This window comes from Bos taurus, chromosome 11, assembly GCF_002263795.3.
Source record: "Bos taurus isolate L1 Dominette 01449 registration number 42190680 breed Hereford chromosome 11, ARS-UCD2.0, whole genome shotgun sequence".
Lineage (NCBI taxonomy): Eukaryota > Metazoa > Chordata > Mammalia > Artiodactyla > Bovidae > Bos > Bos taurus.
Genome location: NC_037338.1, coordinates 70,889,960 through 70,914,829, shown reverse-complemented (window position 1 = coordinate 70,914,829; position 24,870 = coordinate 70,889,960). Strand labels below are relative to the sequence as shown.

Genomic DNA, 24,870 nt, shown 5'->3' with positions numbered 1-24,870 from the left:
CAGGGAAAGACCTTTGCTAAAACAGGAGTGGCAGAGTAGAGGGGTGTTACAGGCTACATTTCATTCCCCACACCGCCCCACCCCCCACCTCCAGCCCGCTAAATTCATGCACTGATGTCCTAACCTTAAGTACTTAAGAATGGGACTGTATTTGGAGACAGGGTCTTTAAAGAGGTAATTAACTTAAAATGCCATTAGAGTGAGCCCTAATCCAGTATGACTGCTGTCCTCCTAAGAAGAGATGAGGATCCAGATGGAACACCATGTGAAGACATAGGCCGAAAATGGCCATCTACAACCAAGCAGAGAAGACTCAGAGGAAACCAGACCTGCCAACACCTTGATGTTGGACTTCTAGCTTCCAGAACTGTGAGAAAATTAATTCAATTGTTTACGAAAAAAGAAAAAGAGAGATTGACTGTGCTTTCTAATTCTCTCTTGCTGAATCTCTTTAAAAATTTTTATTTCCAGGTTTTGGCACCCTCCCCCCTCCGTTTTTAAATAAAAATGAATTTAACCCTAAAAACTAAACAAAATTAATAACGGGGGGAAAGTTATCTATGGAGTCTCATAGACATTTGAGACTATGAGACAAACAAAACAAAATCTCATTTGACATTAAATATCACTAACTTGTTTGCTTAATATTAATTCAGTCGGTAAAAGTTCATTGAGGGTTCGGCATTACAAGGTACATCAGATATTTATTTCATATAAATTTATAACAATCCTGTGTCAGAAATAAGTATTCCAGTTTTACGCATAAGAAAACTGACCCAGGGAGATTAAATGATTTGGGCAATAGCCCACAGCTGACAAGTGGCATGACAGGGTTCCCTATCTAGGTCAGTCTGGTTCAGCAGTCCATGCTCTTTGTACTGTAACACCCCTTCTCAAAGACCAGTCAACAGTACAACTGAATTCAGAGCTAGCATGGGAATACGTTCAGAGAGCTACTAATTCAATTTAAATTTGAGAAAATAAGTCTTGTTATTACTTTCAAAGACATAAATCATTTTTAATCTGTGCTTTCTAAAACATCAACCATTGTAAACTCCATCATCAAGACTTCTCTCTTTTAATCCTAAACATGAAAAGACAAAACAGCCCTGCTCTTCCGTTCCCAACTGCACGTGTCACTTTTGGTTTCGATTTAAGAAAAGTTCTTTTTATTATCACTGCTAAATATGGGTCTGAGTTGGAACCTTCTGAATCTTAAGCCTTACAATTGTTTTAAAATTTATCATTCCTACTTTATTATCTCTTAAATGTTATTTAAGATATTTGGATGTTATTTCAGAAGGAGTAAGAATTAGAAGGTACATTGACAAAATATGGGAACTACATTTAAATACATAATTTCTGAAATTGTGAACAGTAAATAGCATTCCTTTCTTTCTGTTGTTTGAATAACAAATACAGTGATATAAATATTTTGTCCTACATACATCTAAAAGTACCAATATTGAGTATGTCTGCTCAGCCTCCAGCCGTTTCATCCCAATTCTAGTCAGTAAGAAGGGAGAAGCGGGAAGAAGGTCATGCCCTCTTTCTTTAAAAACACTTTGCTAAAAACACATATACATTTCACTCACCAGAACTTAATCGCATGGCCAGATCTAGCAGCAAGGAAAGCTGAGAAATTTAGTCTTTATTACAACTGAATATCAGCCTAAGAGGGAAATGGATTTGAAGGCAACTAGTCAGAGAAGGCAATGGCACCCCACTCCAGTACTCTTGCCTGGAAAATCCTATGGATGGAGGAGCCTGGTAGGCTGCAGTCCATGGGGTTGCTAAGAGTCGGGCACGACTGAGCAACTTCACTTTCACTTTTCACTTTCATGCATTGGAGAGGGAAATGGCAACCCATTCCAGTGTTCTTGCCTGGAGAATCCCAGGGACGGGGCACCCTGGTAGGCTGCCGTCTCTGGGGTCACACAGAGTCAGACACAACTGAAGCGACTTAGCAGCAGCATTTTCTCTCCCAGGTTCATGCTAGTGAAAAAGCTGGCTTAAAACTCAACATTCAGAAAACGAAGATTATGGAATCAAGGCCCATAAAGGAAATCAACCCTGAATATTCTTTGAAATAACCGATGCTGAAGCTAAAGCTCCAACTCTTTGCCACCTGATGGGAAGAACCAACTCATTGGAAAAGATCCTGATGCTGGGAAAGATTGAGGGCAGGGGAGAAAGGGACAACAGAGGATGAGATGGTTGGATGGCATCACCAACTCAATGGACATGAGTTTGAACAAGCTCTGGGAGATAGTGAACGAGAGGGACGCCTGGTGTGCTGCAGTCCATGGGGTTTGCAAAGAGTCAGACAACGACTTTGTGACTGAACGGCAACAGTGAAACAGTGAATGAATTAGGGACCAACTGTTTGATAACTGGTTAGCACTGACTTCCCATGTGAGGTTTGTGATCAATTTAAAGTAGATTAAGAGTCATAATGGAGAAGGAAATGGCACCCCACTCCAGTACTCTTGCCTGGAAAACCCCATGGACGGAGGAGCCTGGTGGGCTGCAGTCCATGGGGTTGCTAAGAGTCGGACATGACTGAGCGACTTCACTTTCCCTTTTCACTTTCATGCCTTGGAGAAGGAAATGGCAACCCACTCCAGTGTTCTTGCTTGGAGAATCCCAGGGACGGGGGAGCCTGGTGGGCTGCCGTCTATGGGGTCTCACAGAGTCGGACATGACTGAAGCGACTTAGCAGCAGCAAGAGGCATAATAAGGTGGTTGTGGCTTTCCTCTAGTCATCTTCAGTTGTTTGTGGGTGGAGAGTTAGATTTTACCAATTTTACCAGGCTTGTGTTGTTGTTTTGGCCCCACCTTGCAGCTTGTGGGATCTTCTTAATAGTTCCCTGACCATGGAGGCAATGCCGAATAATGTTCAAACTACTGAACAGTTGCACTCATCTCAGTCAATCAGTCAATTCAGTTGCTCAGTTGTGTCCGATTCTTTGTGACCCCGTGGACTGCAGCACGCCAGGCCTCCCTGTCCATCACTATCTCCTGAGTTTACTCAAACTCATGTGCATTGAGTCGGTGATGCCATCCAACATTCTCATCCTCTGTCATCGTCCCCTTCTTCTCCCACCTTGAATCTTTCCCAGCATCAGGGTCTTTTCCAACGAGTCAGTTCTTCGCATCCGGTGGCCAAAGTATTGGAGATTCAGCTTTAGCATCAGTCCTTCCAATGAATATTCAGGACTGATTTCCTTTAGGATGGACTGGTTGGATTTCCTTGCTGTCCAAAGGACTCTCAAAAGTCTTCTCCAACACCACAGTTCAAAAGCATCAATTCTTCGGTGCTCAGCTTTCTTTATAGTCCAGCTCTCACATCCATGCATGACTACTGGATAAACCATAGCTTTGACTGGACAGACCTTTGTTGGAAAAGTAATGTCTCTGCTTTTTAATATGCTGCCTAGATTGGTCATAACATTTCTTCCAAGGAGCAAGCGTCTTTTAATTACGTGCAGTCACCATCTGCAATGATTTTGGAGCCCAAGAAAAGAAAGTCTGTCACTGTTTCCATTATTTCCCCATCTATTTGCCATGAAGTGATGGGACCATTTGCCAAGATCTTAGTTTTCTGAATGTTGAGTTTTAAGTCAACTTTTTCACTCTCCTCTTTCACTTTCATCATAAGGGTGGTGTCATCTGCATATCTGAGGTTATTGATATTTCTCCCAGCAATCTTGATTCCAGCTTGTGCTGCAGCCAGTGTTAGTTCTATAAGGTTGTATGTCTTCACAGAACCATTCAACTTCAGCTTCTTCAGCATTACTGGTCGGGGTATAGACTTGGATTACTGTAATATTGAATGGTTTGCCTTGGAAACAAATAGAGATCATTCTGTCGTTTTTGAGATTGCATCCAAGTACTGCATTTTGAAATCTTTTGTTGACTCTGATGGCTACTCCATTTCTTCTAAGGGATTCTTGCCCACAGTAGTAGATATAATGGTCATCTGAGTTAAATTCACCCATTCCGGTCCATTTTAGTTCGCTTATTCCTAAAATGTCGGTGTTCACTCTTGACATCTCCTGTTTGACCACTTCCAATTTACCCTGATTCATGGACCTAACATTCCAGGTTTCTATGCAAGATTGCTCTTTACAACATCGGACTTCACTTCCATCACCAGTCACATCCACAGCTAGGTGTTGTTTTTGCTTTGGCTCCGTCTCTTCATTCTTTCTGGAGTTATTTCTCCACTGATCTTCAGTAGCATATTGGGGACCTACCAACCTGGAAAGTTCATCTTTCAGTGTCCTATCTTTTTGCCTTTTCATACTGTTCATGGGGTTCTTAGGGCAAGAATACTGAAGTGGTTTGCCATTCCCTTCTCCAGTGGACCCATTTTGTCAGAACTCTCCACCATGACCAGTCCATCTTGGGTGGTCCTACAAGGCATGGCTCACAGTTTCATTGAGTTAGAAGGCTGAGCGCTGAAGAATTGATGCTTTTGAACTGTGGTGTTGGAGAAGACTCTTGAGTGTCCCTTGGGCTGCAAGGAGATCCAACCAGTCCATTCTGAAGGAGATCAGCCCTGGGATTTCTTTGGAAGGAATGAGGCTAAAGCTGAAATTCCAGTACTTTGGCCACCTCATGCGAAGAGTTGACTCATTGGAAAGGACTCTGATGCTGGGAGGGATTGGGGGCAGGAGGAGAAGGGGACGACAGAGGATGAGATGGCTGGATGGCATCACTGACTCGATGGACGTGGGTCTGGGTGAACTCCGGGAGTTGGTGATGGACAGGGAGGCTTGGCGTGCTGCGATTCATGGGGTCGCAAAGAGTTGGACATGACTGAGCGACTGAACTGAACTGAACTGTGGTCCATATTATGAGATTGATTAGTTTTCTGTGATTGTGGTTTTCAGCCTGTCTGCCCTCTGATGGAGAAGGATAAGAGGCTTATGGAAGCTTCCTGATGGGAGAGACTGACTGAGGGGGAAACTGGTTCTTGTTCTTATGGGCGGGGCCATGCTGAGTAAATCTTTAATCCAATTTTTTGTTGATGGACAGGGTTGTATTTCCTCCCTGTTATTAGACCTGAGGCCAAACTATGGTGGAGGTAATGAAGAAGATAATGGAGACCTCCTTCAGAAGATCCCATGCGTGCACTGCTATACTCAGTGCCCCCAACCCTGCAGCAGGCCACCGCTGACCCACACCTCCGCCAGAGACTCCTGGACACCCACGGGCAAGTCTGAGTCAGTCTCTTGTGGGGTCATTGCTCCTTTCTCCTGGGTCCTGATGCACACAAGTTTCTGTTTGTGCCCTCCAAGAGTGTTTCCCCAATCCTGTGTAAGTTCTGATGGCTCTATGGTGGGGTTAAAGGCAACCTCCTCCAAGAGGGCTTATGCCATACCCAGGTCTACTGCACTCAGAGCCCCTGCCCCTCACCAGTCCACTGCTGACCGGTACCTCCTCAGGAGACACTCAAACACAGTTCTGTCTCAATCTCTGTGGGGTCTCTGGGTCCTGGTGTGTACAAGGTATGTTTGAGCCCTCAGAGCACGTCTGGCAGGTATGGGGTTTGATTCTAAATGTGATCTCACCCCTACTACTGTCTTGCACTCATCTCACAAGGTAGCAATGTAATGCTCAAAATTCTCCAAGCCAGGCTTCAACAGTATGTGAACTGAGAACTTCCAGATGTTTGAGCTGAATTTAGTAAAGGCAGAGGAACAAGAGATCAAATTGCCAAATCCGTTGGATCATAGAAAAAGCAAGAGAGTTCCAGAAAAACATCTTACTTCTGCTTCATTGACTATGCTAAAGCCTTTGACTCTGTGGATCACAACAAATTGTGGAAAATTCTTAAAGAGATGGGAATACTAGACCACCTTATTTGTCTCTTGAGAAATCTCTATGCAGGTCAAGAAGCAACAGTTAGAACCAAACATGGAACAACGGACTGGTTCCAAATTGGGAAAGGAATACATCAAGGCTGTATATTGTCACCTTGCTTATTTAACTTATATGCAGAGTACATCATGCGAAATGCTGAACTGGCTGCAGCACAAGCTGAAATCAAGATTCCAGGGAGAAATATCAGTAACTTCAGATATGCACATAACATCACCCTTATGGCAGAAAAGGAAGATGAACTAAAGAGCCTCTTGATGAAAGTGAAAGAGGAGAGTGAAAAAGTTGACTTAAAACTCAACATTCAGAAAACTAAGATCATGACATATGGTTCCATCACTTCATGGCAAATAGATGGGGAAACAATGGAAATAGTGACAGACTTTCTTTTTTTGGGCTCTAAAATCACTGCAGATGGTGACTGCAGCCATGAGATTAAAATATGTTTGCTCCTTTGAAGAAAAGCTATGCCAAAACTAGACAGCATATTAAAAAGCAGAGAGATTTCTTTACAGACAAAGGTCCATCTAGTCAAAGCTATGGTTTTTCCAGTAGTCATGTATGGATGTGAGAGTTAGACTATAAAGAAAGCTGAGTGCTGAAGAATTGATGCTTCTGAACTGTGGGGATGGAGAAGACTCTTGAGAGTCCTTTGGACAGTAAGGAGATCCAACTAGTCCATCCTAAAGGAAATCAGTCCTGAATATTCATTGGAAGGACTGATGCTGAAGCTGAATCTCCAATACTGGCCACCTGATGCGAAGAACTGACTTGTTGGAAAAGACTCTAATGCTGGGAAAAACTGAAGGTGGGAGGAGAAGGGGCCAACAGAGGATGAGATGGTTGGATGGCATCACTGACTTGATGGACGTGAGTTTGAGCAAGCTCCGGGAGTTGATGGTGGACAGGGATGCCTAGTGTGCTGCATTCCTTTGGGTCGCAAACAGTTGGACACGACTGAGGGACTGAACTGAACTGAACTGACCATGGAACTAGGGCCCCAACAGTAGAATTGTGGAATCCTAACCACTGGCCTGCCAGGGAACTCCCAGGCTTGTGATTTTACCAAGACTTTGATGAGGGAAAGAGGCAAGGGAGTCGAGGGTTGTAATGAGAGAATTTAGGATAAATTAAGAGGAAAGTGCAGCCATCAGGGAGGAGGTATGAGGGCTGGTGAAAAGACTATGCTATGCTATGCTATGCTACGTCACTTCAGTCATGTCCGACTCTGTGTGACCCCGTAGACGGCAGCCCACCAGGCTCCCCTGTCCCTGGGATTCTCTAGGCAAGAACACTGGAGTGGGTTGCCATTTCCTTCTCCAATGCATGAAAGTGAAAAGTGAAAGTGAAGTCACTCAGTCGTGTCCGACTCTTAGCGACCCCATGGACTGCAGCCTACCAGGCTCCTCCATCCATGGGATTTTCCAGGCAAGAGTACTAGAGTCGGGTGCCATTGCCTCAGGATGAATGAATTGTTGGTCTGGTCGGGTAGAAGGACCGGCTGAATGCTGGGAGTCAGAGGGAGTGAGCTGAAAAGATCGGAGTTGGTGGTATAGACTGGTGTGTGGAAACTGAGATTATGAAAGAGGTGCATTTATTGCATGGCAAGGTCTGGGACATGATAGTGGGAGTGAGTGGCTGGTGTGGCATAGAGATCATTGAAAGGGAGGAGGTCAAGGAATTGATATGCTTGGGTATCAGAGGGTCATCTATATAAACCCTACATACTCATTGGGTCTGGTTGTCTGTGCTCAAGCTTTTCCTCCATTGCCCAGCTCTACATGTCAATTTCTTATCAGAAAGATGTAGATGTTGATAGTTTCTACATCCTAAGGCTGTTGTGAGGACTAAATGAATTAATACACACTGAGCACCTAGAAGACTGCCTGATGTATAATTCGTGCAAAACAAGCTTTTATTTTCATTTATGACTAACAAGTCTGTAACTCTAGCTCAGACCTGTCTTTAAGAAGACTAGCACAAGCTCTTTTATAACAAAAATCCTAGAAATAGCTGTCTATACTTTTCTGCCCTTTCTCACCTCCCATTTCCCGCTCTATTTTCCGCAATGAGTTATTCCCCTACCTCTGTACTAAAAATGTTTTTGAAAAGCCAACAATGATCTTGATCTTGCCATTGATTCTCAGTCTTCATCTTACAGAATTTGACATGGTTTTGATTATGTCTTGCTTCTGAAATCCTTATAAAATTTTTGGTTTTCAGGGCATCTCATTCTCCAGGGCTTTAATCACTGTTAACCCTTCTTAATCTCCTTCGCTGGGTTCTCTTTCTGTTCCTGACAGGTTAGCACATTTTGGAGCTAAGCTTTTTTCTCTATTTATACTTACACTCTAGATGATCTGACCAGTCCTACAGTTTCAAATAGCATCTGAATACTAATGCATGCACAATTTATATCTGTGATTTCCTCATATATCTGACTCCCCACTGAGTAACTCTATTTGGATGTCTAATGGCCATCTCAGCCTTAACTGTCCAAAACAGAAGTCTTTATTTCCACTCCATCCAGACCCACTTCCCCAGTTCAGCTAATGGTTATTTATTCACCATTCACTTATCCTCTCAGGCCTTAGAGTCATCCTTCACTCTTCCTCATCCTTCATAATCAATCCATTTAGCAAGTCTTGTTGGCTCAACTTCAGGCTATATCTGAATCTGGACCATTTCTCACCACCACAATCCACCATCCTCCTTCTTTCTTGTCTCTTTGCTTTCATTCTTGCCGCTCTACTGTCTCCATGAAACATGCAGGAGGCCTTTTAAAATGTAGATCAGTTTATGTCATTCCAGATAATATAAAATGCAGATTTTACCATGACTCTTTCTACTTATAAAAGATTCAGAGTCTCCTATAGCCCTTGAGGGCAGTGGGTTTCTTTTGTTGTGTGTGTGTTTTTCCTGCTGATCAATAAATTCTGTGTGGCTGAATAGTACCTGACATTTCTTGAATCAGAAATTTGGTGAAATGTTATGGAGACATTAAAAACTGAACATTTGGTGCGGTAACATGGGATAAATCTTGACCAAAGAAGACTGAAAAGACTCTCCCTTTACTTTAATACTATTATGACTGAATAGATTATTAATGTGAGCAGGATTACAGATTTTAAGTGGATAAGGAAAAATGGAAAGTGTTGTCACAATCACGGAATTATAGCTGAACGCTTGTTTCAAACATCTCGTTCAATCATGTTATTTAAATTAAAACAAAAAACACCTTTTCCTTTTTTTTTTTAAGGCCAGAGTCCTGTCATTCTCCTCCACTCACTCGTCTCCAGAACAAATTAGCACTGAGCCCACCGGGCCACCGTCCATGGGTAGGCGGTCCAACGCTCGCTCGCATCTCGAAGAGATACTCCCTCTGCTCCCTGAACTCCCTCCGCCCCACTTCCTCCCTCCAGGCCCCGCCTCTCCCCGATGCGCCTGCGCAGGGCCGAACACGTGGCTGCCGCGGAGCAAGAGCAGCAATGGCGGCGGGTGGCGGTGGTGTTGCCGACCCCCTGTCCCCCGCGGGGGTCCCCTGCGCTTTCTCCCCGCAGAGCCAGGCCTATTTCGCTTTAGCGTCTGCCGATGGTCACCTGCGAGTGTGGGAGACAGCCAACAACCGGCTACACCAGGAGTACGTGCCTTCCGCGCACCTCAGCGGTACCTGCACCTGCCTGGCCTGGGCGCCAGCGAGGCTGCAGGCCAAGGTAAAGTGAGCAGAACGGCGCGGGGCGGGCACTCTCCCAGGCTCGGCATTATTGCCCCCCGGCCCGGCGGCGCGCGGTCTGGCATCGCGCGTTGCCCTCGGAGGCCCGGAGCGAGGAGGCACCGAGCGCAGTGGCGGCGCAGGGTGGGCCCACGCCGCCACCCCCGTGCGCGGCCTGTCCAGAGGGCAGAGAGAACGGGTGCGGCCAGATCCGACGGGCAGTGGACTTGAGCCCTACCGGTGGGCTCCGTGCTGTCTGGGCCTCTCGTCGCCGGGGCCGCCATATTCGCCGAGGCCCCAGGCCCCCCAGGGGCGGCTTCCTGCCGCCCGGCCGGTTCTCTTGGCTTGCGCTCTTCAGAACTGTGGGTTTTGACAGAGCCCCGCTTTGGGGCAGTACTATTCTCCGACCCTTACCGAGCTCATCGACTTTGCTTTGGGCAGTTAAAATGAACAAGTCTGTTTCCTTGCTTCCGGACACCCCCATCCACCGCCCCCCCCCCGCTTGGGTGCCGGCTCACCACGTGTTCTCTCCCACGTCTAGGATGTGAGACTCTTGAAAGTCCTAACTTTCCCAGCCTGGGTTCCATTCTTAGCCATTTGAACCTTCTTGCTTTTAAAATTTTAACATCTGCACGCCTCGCCCTTGATACATCCCCTTTTCCCCAAGTCTGAAGTCTGCATTAAGACATGGAGGTAAAGTGAAATTGTAGCTTAACGAACATGAGTCCAAGTGAAGTTTCTCTTAGACGGGGCTACTGCTGAGTTAGGGAAAGCTTTTCACTCTTAGGGACCCATCTCAGGTAAGATGCCATTCACTTTTGAGTCACTCGACTACGTCTGCACTAACTCAGACGCACGTGGGTACTGCACCTATAAGGTAGCCAGCCCGGATCAGTGCAGTATGATTTGAAAATGTCAGTATTGAGCTGTGTGGGGTTTAGCTAACACTCTGTTTCAACCTTAAAAAGTGTTTAAACACAAATGCACTAAAAAGGGGAAAAAAAACAACAACTGTTTGGTACAGATCTTAACTCCCTCTGACTATTCCAGGAAACTTTCCTCTAACTTTTTAGGTTGAACGTCGGGATATAACTAATTTGTTACACTTTGCATGAGTATGCTTAGATATTTTTCAGATATTAAGCTAGGTTTTTATACTTTCTAGATGAAGTAACTCCGATTGACTATTAAAGAAGCCGTATCAGTGCACAAAACTAGGACTTAAAAAAATCACAGTTGTCATCAAGATTACAGCACTTTGCATATTTCTCCTTTTCAGATTTCTGTGTTTGTGTTTTTTTTTTGAATGTATATTTTAAATTTTATATAATTTTTAAACTTTACGTAATTGTATTAGTTTTGCCAAATATCAAAATGAATCCACCACAGGTATACATATGTTCCCCATCCTGAACCCTCCTCCCTCCTCCCTCCCCATACCATCCCTCTGGGTGGTCCCAGTGCACTAGCCCCAAGCATCCAGTATCATGCATCGAACCTGGACTGGCAACTCGTTTCTTATATGATATTTTACATGTTTCAATGTCATTCTCTCAAATCTTCCCACCCTCTCCCTCTCCCACAGAGTCCATAAGACTGTTCTATACATCAGCTGTCTCGTACACCAGGTTATTTGTGTTTTTTAACAGTCTTGTAAATGATAATAGTTCCTATGGTGATAGGAAATGTGGAGCAATGATTAGATGCAAGGACCCAAACTAAACTCCTGGCCTCCCTATGGTGATAGGAAATGAGGAGCAATGATTAGATGCAAGGACCCAAACTAAACTCCTGGCCTCGAATCCAGGCTTGGTGTCTTTGTATTTGTGCCTCTAGTTCCTCATTTGTAAAATAGGAGTAATAGTGCTCACCTCAAGAGTGGTTGTGAAGGTTAGTATTACTTAATGATGCCTAAAACGTCTAGAGTAGTTCCTGGTGTGTAAGTGCCGCAAGTATTAATTGTTACTGTCTCTTATTTGCATGGTTAGTCCTGCACGGTAGATTAAAAACTAACTTTTTGCTTTGTTCAGGAAGAAGAACCAGGTTTTGGAAAATCAAGCGACTTGAAAAACACCAAAAATAGAACCAGGACTAGAATACCAGTGTTTAGAGCTCAGCTCTTCATTATGAGCAACAAATCGTTACTATTAGGCTGGCAGACATTTGTCACCCACTTGATTTTCTCTTGCCTTGCAATCATATGTCTGAAGAATAAAACTTTTACCTAGTCTTAAACTTACTGTTAAAATCAGTTTGGGATTGTTTATAGCACAATGATACGGTAGAAAAATGGGTTTGGTTTCATACCCATGAACCAAACTTGTTTTGTCACATTGAGCAAGTCACTTTACTTTTGGAGGCCTCCTTGAAAAAGAGTCAGGCTGCATTAAAAAAAGTTCTTACAGGCTTCAGTATCCATTTACTCGTATGCTCTCACTTTAGCCAGCTGACTCTATGAAATACCCTAAAGTCACATTTTTAAAAACTTGAGAGTCAGAACTAAGAACGTTTAACTGACTTCACCGAAGCCTTAATAACCAGTGAAGTAGTTGTGGCCATTAGAGTCGAGGGCATTGACTGCTGATCCAGTGCTCTTACTTGAACCTTAGATCTTGAGTCATAGAATTGCGAACTGGGAGCAATGTAGAGACATCCAGTGTTCATCTTGGGATTGTATTCTCGTGGAGCATCAATTTCACTTGAAAATTAGGAAGAGAAGCAATTTTCCTGTATTACACTTGCATGTGTACTTCGTAAAATTGTAAAGTCAGGTGATTTTTAAAGATAGTGGTTGCTGCAAATCTTCATTTTCTACCTTTGCTCCCAGGTCCCTGGGTTATGATCCTTGCCACTTAAGTTCTAACATGTTTTCATAAGCTTTTATTGTAGATTTATATTATTTTATAGGAGTATTCTCTGGCTTAGTAATTGGCAGTTTGCCACCCAAGGACAAATTTTGGTGACATTACACTTATTAGTGGAGAAAAACGATTTGGTGCTGGGTTTCTTGGGTGACAGGAGTTAAAGCAGTGGTTCATAAATTTTTAGAAAAATTAGACTGTTGCTGCTTGTTTTTGGTCACAAAATGATGATAATTCTTGGCATCTTTGTCACAGTGGTCTTTAGGACTTTTTTGTATGTATTATGTAGCTAAGCATTTTATTTCAGTGATGGAGCCTGGAGGAAGAGGACCGCAAATGATGATGAGGAACATGCAAGGAGACAGGTTGAATGACTGGGTGAACGCTTTTTTTAGAGTCTCAGGTTTATGTGTTTAAGGCTGAGATGTTAGATGATATGCCAGAGGCACACATTAAGTGGCTGAGCCACCTGCTATTTCATTGCTCCTTTAAGATCCAAACTTTTCAGTTTTTCCTTCCTTAACTGCTGATAAGTCCTGAAGAAACGGACTGGCTACCACAGTAAATGCATTTATGTTGCTTTGCTGTCACTGCAATTAAAATGACCCTGCATAGCTTAGTGCTTATTGAATGAAGCACATGGCATTTCAGGCTTTGGACAGGGCAGGCACAGTAGCATTAAGCATGTTTCTGGGAAAGACCTGAGCAACCCCAGTCCTAACCCTTAGAGAAGAAGCACAGTTTACTTATGTTACGATATAATGCTCTGTCCTAAGGTCTCTCCAGTGTTTAGACTTAAAAAGAGTAAGGTTTGTGTATTAGATCTTATTGGCAGAAATAAATTAAGATTTATTTTTGATGTACATACTGTATGTAATTACATGTAAAATGCACACATTTTATTCGTTGTTACCCATGAAATTTGAGCATTTGCCAGAGTAAGGGACAGCTAAAATAGGCCAAGAAATGGTGGCATAGGAGACCAATTGCAGAATGAAACTTGAAACTTTGCCATGATTTTCAGTGACTAGAGGTCAGTATTTCTCAAAAATAGGTTTTGAACTATTAGTGGATTGTGAAATAGATTTAGTGGATTGTGATAGCATTACAGAAATGGCATAGACAATGTAGAGTGTATTTTGCATAGTAAAGTTTAAGTTTTTTGGTGAAACTTGTTTCAGCTGTATACACACATGTTTTTATGAGTGTGTATGTATGTAAACTCTTCTTACTCTAGGATCTCAGCCTAAAAAGTCAGTGCTTAATTGATCAAAATCAGACTTCTCATCACCTGGTTGTGCTTTTTCTCTCTGTCTTCACATCTGTACCATGCCTTGCTTTTATGAATCATGCACATGCAGATTCTCACTCAGCCTTCCGATTGCCTTCTAGATCAAACACGGCTTTCTTGAGACTGTTGTTTGCATTTATTGCTTACCTCAGCCAGCCTTTCACATTGGCAAAGACTCTGTAGTCTAAGTAATAGACCCTGTCCTTTTGGTCTTCATTCCTGGTACCTTCTGGAGCTCAGATTTTCTTCTCTCTCTTTTTTTTTCCCCACGCTTCGTGTGGCTTGTTGGATGTTAGTTCCCTGACCAGGGATTGAACTGGAGTCCAGCAGTGAAAGTGCCAGAGTCCTCACCATGGAACCACCAGGAAATTCCCTGAAACTCAGATTTACTGATTACAGATAGATGAACTAAATTTTTAGCCTACCTTTTCCATTACTTTATATATTTACACATGTCATTAACATGCACATGACATGAAACAAAGCAGTATGACTAAGACATTAAAGAAGAAATAAAGACAATTCAGATATACTGTGTCTGTAATGCAAAGCAGAGTATGACTTGAGTCTTAAGAGAAAGAGGAGATTTTTGTGGAGAGAACATATTTGAGGTCGACCCTGAAGCATGGATCGAGTTGTTTTTTTTTTTAACCAAATTGAAATTTGAGATGGGTAGAAAAAGTTCTCTCCAAAAGGAGGGACAAGCCAATGGGAAAGTGTATTCGTGACTCTGGTGGCTCAGATGGTAAAGAATCTGCCTGCAGTGCAGCAGATCCGGGTTAGATCCCTGGGTTGAGAAGATCCCCTGGAGAAGGGAATGGCAACCCACTCAAGTATTCTTGCCCAGAGAACTCCATGGACAGAGGAGCCTGACAGACTACAGTCCATGGGCTTGCAAAGAGTCGGACACAACTGAGCAACTAACACACATTCTTGACTAGGGAGTGTAATGTAAGGATGGAATTGGAAATGAGACTAGAAAAGGTGGGCTGGAGGGAAATTGTGGATGCTTTTGAATGCCAAACAGTTGTTTTTTTGATTTACTCTTCTCTGAGGAGTCATTGAAATTTTTGATCACAGAAATAATAGGTTCTAATAGAAAATGCCAACAGAAGTCTGTCATGATCTATAATCATTAGTCCCATTACACTCTTGATTTCAGAAGTATATAGTAATGGGGTTAAAATATTCAGTTCAGTTCAGTCGCTTAGTCGTGTCCGACTCTTTGCGACCCCGTGAATCACAGCATGCCTGGCCTCCCTGTCCATCACCAACTCCCGGAGTTCACTCAGACTCACGTCTGTCGAGTCGGTAATGCCATCCAGCCATCTCATCCTCTGTCATCCCCTTCTCCTGCCCCCAATCCCTCCCAGCATCAGAGTCTTTTCCAATGAGTGTGGCCAAAGTATTGGAGTTTCAGCCTCAGCATCAGTCCTTCCAATGAACACCCAGGATTGGTCTCCTTTAAGATGGACTTGTTGGATCTCCTTGCAGTCCAAGGGACTCGCAGGAGTCTTCTCCAGCACCACAGTTCAAACGCATCAATTTTTCAGCACTCAGCTTTCTTCATAGTCCAACTCTCACATCCATACATGACCACTGGAAAAACCATAGCCTTGACTAGACAGACCTTTGTTGGCAAAGTAATGTCTCTGTTTTTAAATATGCTATCTAGGTTGGTCATAACTTCCAAGGAGTAAGCATCTTTTAATTTCATGGCTGCAATCACCATCTGCAGTGATTTTGGAACCCCCAAGAATACTGACACTGTTTCCACTGTTTTCCAATCTATTTCCCATGAAGTGATGGGACCAGATACTATGATCTTTGTTTTATGAATGTTGAGCTTTAAGCCAACTTTTTCACTCTCCTCTTTCACTTTCATCAAGAGGCTTTTTAGTTCCTCCTCACTTTCTGCCATAAAGGTGGTGTCATCTGCATATCTGAGGTTAATGATATTTCTCCTGGCGTTTCTCATAATGTACTCTGCATAGAAGTTAAATAAGCAGGGTGACAATACACAGCCTTGACGTACTCCTTTTCCTATTTGGAACCAGTCTGTTGTTCCATGTCCAGTTCTAACTATTGCTTCCTGACCTGCATACAAATTTCTCAAGAGGCAGGTCAGGTGGTCTGGTATTCCCATCTCTTTCAGAATTTTCTACAGTTTATTGTGATCCACACAGTCAAAGGCTTTGGCATAATCAATAATAAAGCAGAAATAGATGTTTTTCTGGAACTCTTTTGCTTTTTTGATGATCCAGCGGATGTTGGCAATTTGATCTCTGGTTCCTCTGCATTTTCTAAGTCCAGCTTGAACATCTGGAAGTTCGTGGTTCACGTATTGCTGAAGCCTGGCTTGGAGAATTTTGAGCATTACTTTACTAGCGTGTGAGATGAGTGTAATTGTGCAGTAGTTTGAGCATTCTTTGGCATTGCCTTTCTTTGTGATTGAAGTGAAAACCGACCTTTTCCAGTCCTGTGGCCACTGCTGAGTTATCCAAATTTGCTGGCATATTGAGTGCAGCACTTTCACAGCATCATCTTTTAGGATTTGAAATAACTCAACTGGAATTCCATCACCTCCACTAGCTTTGTTCCTAGTGATGCTTCCTAAGGCCCACTTGACTTCACATTCCAGGATGTCTGGCTCTAGGTGAGTGATCACACCATCGTTAAAATATTAGGTTTCACTGAAACACACATTGGTTATATAAACTTATCTGGTTGCATGTGTTACTTGTTTGGACATACGCATCCTATTGAATGAGAAGTTAGTTTTTAAAAAGATCACCCAACTTGGAGAAAACTTATGTGAGTTGTTAGTTGTTTGAGGTTAACTAATTGGATTATTATTTAGGTTTAGACCAATGATCCTCAAAATTGGGCATAATTTCTGTAATATTCCTACCACTAGCCTTCGCTTGCTTCTCCCCAAAATGGAGATTTTGCTGATAGGTAAATGAGGGTTTTGAATGTTAATGTTTAATTTCTAAAATTTCTTTGTGCTTTAAAAAAAATAATTTATCTATTTTTGGCTGTGCTGGGCCTTTGTTACTGCCCAGGCTTTTCTCTGGTTGTGGTGCGTGGGCTTCTCATTGGGGTGACTTCTCTTGTTGTGGAGCACAGGCTCTAGGGCATGCCGACTTCAGTAGCTGGGGCTCTGGGGCTCTGGAGCACAGGCTCAGTACTTGGGGCCACAGGCTTTAGTTGCGCTGTGGCATGTGAGAGCTTCCTGGGCCAGGGATTGAACCTGTGTCTCCTGCATTGGTAGCCGGATTCTTTACCACTGAGCCACCAGGGAAGCCCTCTTTGTGCTTTTTAATGCAGATGCATATCTACAGAAAAACATACACATATTTGGATCAGCCCATGTTCCACACGTTAGAAACCTCAGTGTAGGTAATTTTAGTTTGATTTAAGGAAAACCAAGAATAGAAGAAATACTTTCTAGAATCTTTCAGAGAAGAGTTTTCTGATGAGGTAGTATTAGGTTGGTACACTTTCCCCTGCTTCCCTTGCCTGAAATTGGTGTCTGTGTTCATAACCTTACGCAGAAGCCACATTTGCCCTCTGGGATCATTCAGAGGTGCCTTTAGAAATTCATGTAACTGAAGGTGGAGCTTGGGACAGTTCTTGATTGAGTTTAGTGTTCAGTCAAATTAAATGTTACTGATGAGACCATCAGACTTAGACTTTGACTCTTAATTTTAACTTCTCTTTTGGGTTTATTAATGTAATACATTTCTCAAGACTTGTAAAATGTGCATTATTTTTTCCATATTTAAAGATATCTTATTTTTTGTTAAATCTTTCAATTTTTTGTTGACTTAGTATGTCCAGTGAATCAAATTCTTCAAATGTAACATCTCTGTAGGATAACTAAGAGGAGAAAAAGAGGAAAATGCCTTATAAATCTCTTCCTTGATAGTCTGTGTACTGCTAACATCAGTTTTCTTGGTGGTTTTTTGGGTTGGGCAGATTTTATGTATCGTGAACTGCTTTTTATGTGCTGTAGAGCAAAGATCTTGCAGTATTGAAAAAAAAAGTTATCTTTTTTATGGTTTTGGTCTGTTTTACATGAAAAGAATGGATTTCTCAGAATTTATGTTAAAACATAGGCTAACAAGCTTTAATTTTAAAAAATTATAAATATATGGAAGAAAAGTTACAAAATTATAAATTATTATTTGGCATTATAAACTCTAAAATAGTACTCTGAAGTTGTACGCACTGGTTGTCTTCTTGATGGACAGATAGAAGCTGTTAGTTTCATTTTTTTTTTTTTACTTTCATTTTTTGAAGTAAGTCAAAGAAGGCTTGGACTCTTTGACACTAATCACAAACACAGCATGGAACTTTCAGATTGACCCTTAATCAGTCACTGGAGCAACTTCTCTGATGTGTGCTTTGCGCTTCTCTGAGAGTTCAACTATTTTTTGACTCAAATTGAAGTAATTGTATGTTTATAAATGTAAAAATATTTGAATCCCATTTCCTGAAAATGAAGCCACAAGGCAAGGAAAGATTTTGTGGGTAAAGGGGAAAGTATTGGCTGCTTGTATATGGATCTGTAATCTTTTTGCTTCGGAGTGGAGACTTCGCTTGGACTTGTTGGGAATGGTTGGTTTCTGAGAAGTCGAAAACAGGCTGCTTGGAGCCCTTAGAACCCTACCAAGAGCATTCTAAGTTCTCCTATTTCAGAGGTAGGAGACAGGGACAGGTATTAGAAGTTCTTCCTGTGGAGTGATTATACTCTAAGTAGTGAAAAAGAAATCATCTGAGAGCAAATCCCATCTCCACTTTAAAAAAACATTTTTTAGAAGCAGGCACATTTCATTTGTGGGCTCAAGGGCATTTGCATTTATGCATTAATGATGGTTCAGTGTTTGAAATAATAAAATAAAAAATTGTCTTTTTTTCCCCCCAGGAAGGTCCACAGAGGAAAAAAAGGAAATCAGAAGCTATAGTAACAAGTAACCAGGCTGACTTGTTGGCTCTTGGTACAGCAGTTGGTAGTATTTTATTATACAGTACAGTAAAAGGAGAATTACACAGTAAATTGATAGTAAGTACCTATCTGTATGTGTGTTTTATGTAAAAGAGTGATGTTGGGAAACTGATTATGAAAAACAAAGCAGTTCAGGATATGCTATAGGATCTGTAGTATAAGGGCATTTTCTGCCCCTTCCATATTTAAAATTTTGAACAGTAATATTTGATAATAGCTGTGCTAGGTAACCTTGTCACTATTATAGGTCAGAATATGAAGAGTGTGAAGAACTGTTGCGTAGGCTTAAAATAAGAAAGGATAAGAAGAATTCTGGGTATCGCAGACAGTAGCTGAAGGAAGGAGCACACCACGTCCAGGGCTCGGGAACAAGGGAAGCTGTGAGATTGTTGCTGAAACTCAGACCTTTGTGAAGCAGATGTTGCTCTCTGTACAGATGATGTCTGTCGAGGGAGATTGGCCCTATGGACTTGAGGTCCAGACTTCTGGGAGGAGGGAGTGGGCCCTAGCTGGCTGCTGGTATCTTTGAAAGGAGCTGATGAGACAGGTTCTCCAAGTGTTGAAAAAACTGCATCTTAAGTTCAGCTGCTGCTGAAAGGATTGCTCCTGCTGGGTTGAAGAAACGCTGGGGTGATGCAAACTGGGAGACAGGAAGGTAATAAGTCCCTTGGTCTGGAGCCCACTAATGATCCCACTAGCAAAGCAGAAATGGGGTTTGCAGAGCCCCAGCCCCAGCATCCAGAGCAGAGAGATGTGGGCTTGGTGCTGCCAGACAGTAACTTAATTGGCATGATTTGTTTCAGACTGTTACCTATTACAGTATGCTTTTGATGTTCACTTAATTTCTATCTGTATATAGGAATGCTTTCTGTATTTATAAATAAAAGACTGTTTTCTCTTTTAAGTAACATCTATCCATAGTAATTTGGAATACCTGAAGTTAGGGAAAAAAATTGTACCTAAATTTTAAAAATTAATTTATTTTAATTGGAGGCTAATTATTTACAGTATTATAGTGGTTTTTCCATACATTGACATGAATCAGCCATGGGTGTTCATGTGTCACCCATCCTGAACCACCCCCCCCCACGTACCTAAATTTATCAATGAGAGATCCTCTGTTGATAGTTTTAGTCAGTCTATTTTGTATCCTGATACTTCCCATTATATTACAGCTTGAGTAATTTTTATATTTGTTCAGACCTAGTTGCCTAAAGTCCTATAAATTGGATAGTCCCTTGGTGGTGTTACTGACCATTGAGGTAGTTTCTGATTTTTTTGTTATAAAACTTTTTTTTCTTACATGGGTTCCCACAATTACTAATCTATAACTAATGAGTCCAAGGTGTGTGTTAGGTGTTTTTATACATAGTATAAATTTTTTCTGAAAGTTTTCCTAATTTGTCCTTGTCTCAGTGGTGGCAGGGTACCTGTGTTTCAGCAATGTTTTTGTCATCATTGATTATTCTATTAAAACAACAATGAGACCAACCAAAAACCCAAACTTATTTAATAGGTGAAAATTTTTATTTGATTGTTAAATCTGCATTTAAAAATATATCACTTGTTTTTATATTAAATACTGTAAAAATAATATACAAATGAAATAAAAACTTTCAGAAGTATATGTAAAGGGACACTCCCTTCGTTCCTCCTTCCTCTGCAAGTTGAGTGTAGGCCTCATGTTTGCTTTTACCCCACTATACCCTGGATCCCATCTTTTGATTTGGTCAGTCTTCTGTGATCAGCAGGGACCTACCATTGGGTACACGGTGGTACTGTTTCAGTCAGTTACAGACGTGATACTGATGGAGGCTTGAACTCCTTTTTAGGTCATTTTGATACCTCGCAGGATTATATATAAACCTTTGGCAAGGAATGAGTTTATTAGAAGTAATTGGTATTGAGTCAATGTTTGTTGAATGAGTAAATGAATGAATGAGTGGACAGTTGCTAGATGCTTTCCAAAAAGGTATGCTGGCCCTCTAGCGACATGCGATAGTGTCGTTTTCACTGTAGCCTCACCAGGATGGATATTACAGTGCTGAAAAATAGGTAGATGAACACACTGAAAATGTTGCTTTGTTTTGCTTTGTATCTCTTGGATTACTTACTGAAAATTTTTTAAAAAATTTCTTACTGAGTTCTTTCAGTGGAATTTATCCGTTCATATCCTTTGTTCAGTTTTTTGTGTGCGGTTATGAAGTAGGGCTTTGAGTAGATAGCTGTTAGGAAGGAAGGGAAGTAATTGAATTTAACATTTAAAATTATTTTTCTTTTTTGGTGGGAGCAGTCTGTATGATAGTAGTAGTGAGTTTACCTTTATGCTTAGCGTAGATATGTATACAGTCATGATTCATTGTATGTATATTTAATTAATGTGAATTTAGGTGGAAAGAGTGAAAAAACAGTAATTGCTCAGAGAGTAGGTTTTATCCTAAGATTTAACACCTTACTCTGCTGAATGAGCTTGTTCTGGGATGTGTTAGATGGGAGACTTGAACTTGTCTTTCCGCAGTTAATGTGTCCATTTCTATGCGGTGCCTCTGAGTAAGCAAGCATTTTGCTATGCTAAGTATATTTAAACTTACATCTGTATGGTATGAGCTGTGACACATGGAAACATTCAATGTTTCCCTGAAGAAACAATGATTTTTAAAATTGAGAGAGTGTTTGGTACTTTTTTTGTAAAGGGATTTTCAAGGATAGTTTTAACTAGAAGTGAATTTTACCTTAAGTGCTGACTTTAAACCCTTTAAGATTTGACTTTACTAGTTCACTCAGGTGTCCCAGACTATTGCCACTATGCATGAAGTATTTTATCATGCTTAGTGCTGGCATTCCTATCAAAAGCAGCAGGCATTTAGGACTTTGACTTATGATGTATGTTTTTCCAGCAGAGGGGAAGAGAAAGTTAATATTTGATAAAGTTATAGCAGATTTATCTCATTTTTAATGTTGGAAATGGATACTCATTTTAATTAGGTTAATGGGTAGGCCTTTTTATTAGGTTAAGGCCTAACATTTTAGTTAAGTGTTCAGTAATGAATCTAGGGTGCATATTATACATTATACCGGATGAGCTTTTTTTTTTTTTAAACTTTTTTTAAAAAATCTGCAGAATGGCGGACATGACAACAGAGTCAATTGCATACAGTGGCATCAAGACAATGGCTGTTTGTATAGTTGTTCAGATGATAAACATATTGTGGAATGGAACACACAGACATGCAAAGTAAAGTGGTGAGTAACATTGATACTTTTGGGATAGCTCGATGCCTATTTGGGAATGCATTAATGTTTTGACAAATCATGGCTGTATTCTTGATATAAGTAAAGTTGGGTATTGGATACAATGGGGAATGTAGACATTGGTAAGGTTATAGACTGTTTTCAAGGAATTTTTAATCAAATTGGACATAGAGGATTTTAATACATAAAAGTCTATGTATTAGATACATAAAAATACATAATACATAAAAGAGGATTTTAATACATAAATAACGGTACAGGAGTAAAATAACTGCATAAGAGATGCCATAAGGTAGCATGTAATTCGGAGAAGGCAATAGCACCCCACTCCAGTACTCTTGCCTGGAAAATCCCATGGACGGAGGAGCCTGGTGGGCTGTAGTCCATGGAGTCGCTAGAGTCGGACATGACTGAAGCGACTTAGTAGCAGCAGCATGTAATTACTGGTCAGATGAGTAGGGTGGTGTTGGGAAGGCCTGGTGGAAGAGAAGAATTTTAGCTGGTCTTCTTAAGAGAGGTAAGACGGATAGAAGAGGGCAGGAGAATCTTTTTGAGGGTGGGGAAAGGAATGTGGCATGGAGATATGGCAGGAGCAAAGGCTAGGAGAAAGAAAAGTGAAAGATTTACTTGGAATGGAGCAGTAGAATTTAAGAGGAGGGCCATGCTGGGGAATAATGGCTGGTAGAGGATATGAGCCAAAGTATCTGTATAAGAGTCTGGCCGTAAGTTTTTGATAAAAATCTCAGACAATCTTCTAGTTCAAGCACCTAATCCTGTGAGTGACTGTATAGTAGATGCTTAGTGAATGTGGACTGTTGAATGTAGTTGAACTTAGGCAGATGAGGATCCTAAGGGGGATAATGATACTCATAGTCTTAGAACTAATAAGTGGCAGGGGAGTTCTAATCTTGCTCTCTTGAATTCTGGCACAGTGTTTTCCTGCTGTACTAAAACTACTTTTTTTTAGAGTTTTAGATGTTTGATAAGCAGGAGACACTGAAGGTCAATGTCATGGGAGCAGAGTAACCCAAATAATGTTTTAGGAAGACAATTTGCTAGGACTGTGTAAAATGTATGGGAAGGAGCTAGTTCAGAAACAGACAAGCTAGTTCAGAGGCAGAGAAGCTAGACCCAGCAGAAGGGGTGGTGAGAGAGGCTTAGAATTTTACAGAAGGTTTGGGGCTGGTGGTGCAGTGAGTCATCTGCCTAGAGGTTTAGTGCATTCCAATAACCACACTCATGGTTGTAAAGAGACACCTGTGGAGATTCTTGTCCACTAGGTCAGGGTGGGGCCCATGCAGCTATACTTTTAAATGCTGTCTAGATGAGAGTTCACCAAGCCAGTCCTTCCAGGAATGACTGATAATGTTCAAGGCACTGTTCAACATGTTATACACAGTATTGTTTTTGTAACACTGCAAGGTGGTCTCCGTCCCAGTTTTGACTTAAGAGAGAGGTTGAATCAGAGTCTAAACTTTCACCCAGCTACGCTCTCTCATACAATATTGTGTTTACAGTTTCATTCTTGGCATTCTTATGCTATAGTTAATTGATTTTATTTTCCATTTTAGGAAGATGAGGATTTAGCTCTTAGTCCCTACCTTTTTCTATCTGCATTTCCCCAGTGTTGTAATGTCACACTTTGATTAAACAATATTCATTGTTCACGTTATACCTACCTAAATACTGTTTTAGATGAAACTTGGACTCTGCTGTTTGTATTATCTTTGGGCACAAAATTTTGGGGTGTATTATTGCTTCATTTGCTTAGTTTTGTGTATACTTGTCATTAGTTCAGTCTCATTCCTGCAATAGTTTAAATTTCACATATTTTCAGACACATCAGTTGATGAATCAGTAATTTAATTTTTGTAGGCTTTTCTCCAGTTTCATTTATTTCTTGGAGGACTTCTCTGCTCTATTCTAGTGATTATCCTGAGATTTCCTTTCATTATCTTGAAAATTATCTTGTCAGATGGAACCTCTGTTTCCTAGACCCCATTCTTCTCTTCGTTGGTTTATTTCTTCTTTTTGGTGACACACACAAATTGGTAGCTTCCTGGAAGACAAGCAGAATCTCAATACATTTACCATGCATGTCTTCCAGTGTCTTTATTTCTGTCCTCACAGTTGATTAATAATTTGAAGATACAGACTTCGAGTTGGAAATAATTTCCCCCAGGATTTTGAAGCATTGGTTCATTTTTTTGGCTTTCATTGTTAATTATTCTTATACACTGAAATATTCTGTGTTTTGTTTATTTTTTTCTTCAGTCAGTGCATTGTGTTGGCCCTTGAGGGACCATTTAGCCTGGGAATTCATGTTTTTCATTCTTCTTGTACTACAGATCTGATAATTTAATTCCCGCTTTTTCCTTTCTCTTATACTGCATACTGTTATTTAGATATTGTGTCTCCTGGACCAATCCTTTAAGTTTCTTACTGTATTCTCATTTTAACTCTTTTGTCTTTTCCTTCAGTTACCTGGGAAATTGCTTCAATTTCACCTTCTAAGTCTTGTATTGAATTTTTAAGTTCCTCAAACTAAATTATTAACTTCTGGGAGTTATTTTATGTTCTTTGAATATTTCTTTTTCGTTCTGTCATGTTTCTTTCATGCCTGTAATATTTTCTAATTCTCTAAAGTAGTGCAGGATTTAAGTTTTTTTTACTTATCATCTCCCTCTTGAGGATGTGTTTTGATTTTTGTTTGATTTTGGTTTCTTTCATGTTAAAGACATTCTTCAAGTGACTGGAGATCCTTGACTGCCTGTTGTTTTTTGAAAATGAAACATTAAAAAGCTGATTGGAAAGCCTGTGTGGGTGTGTGGCTCAGTTGCTGGGCTCATTTGTA

The 24,870-nt window shown here is 41.2% G+C and overlaps 1 protein-coding gene across 1 annotated transcript in view; it reads left to right on the top strand.

Annotated features, from left to right (window-relative positions):
* The first annotated feature begins 9,368 nt into the window (after positions 1-9,368).
* Positions 9,369-24,870, top strand: part of WDR43 (WD repeat domain 43) — a 39,093-nt gene continuing 23,591 nt past the window's right edge. The window contains exons 1-3 of the mRNA NM_001205598.1: positions 9,369-9,602; positions 18,684-18,821; positions 21,886-22,007. Coding sequence (NP_001192527.1) covers positions 9,378-9,602; positions 18,684-18,821; positions 21,886-22,007 — 485 coding nt within the window. The 5' untranslated portion in view covers positions 9,369-9,377. The remainder of the gene's footprint in view (positions 9,603-18,683; positions 18,822-21,885; positions 22,008-24,870) is intronic.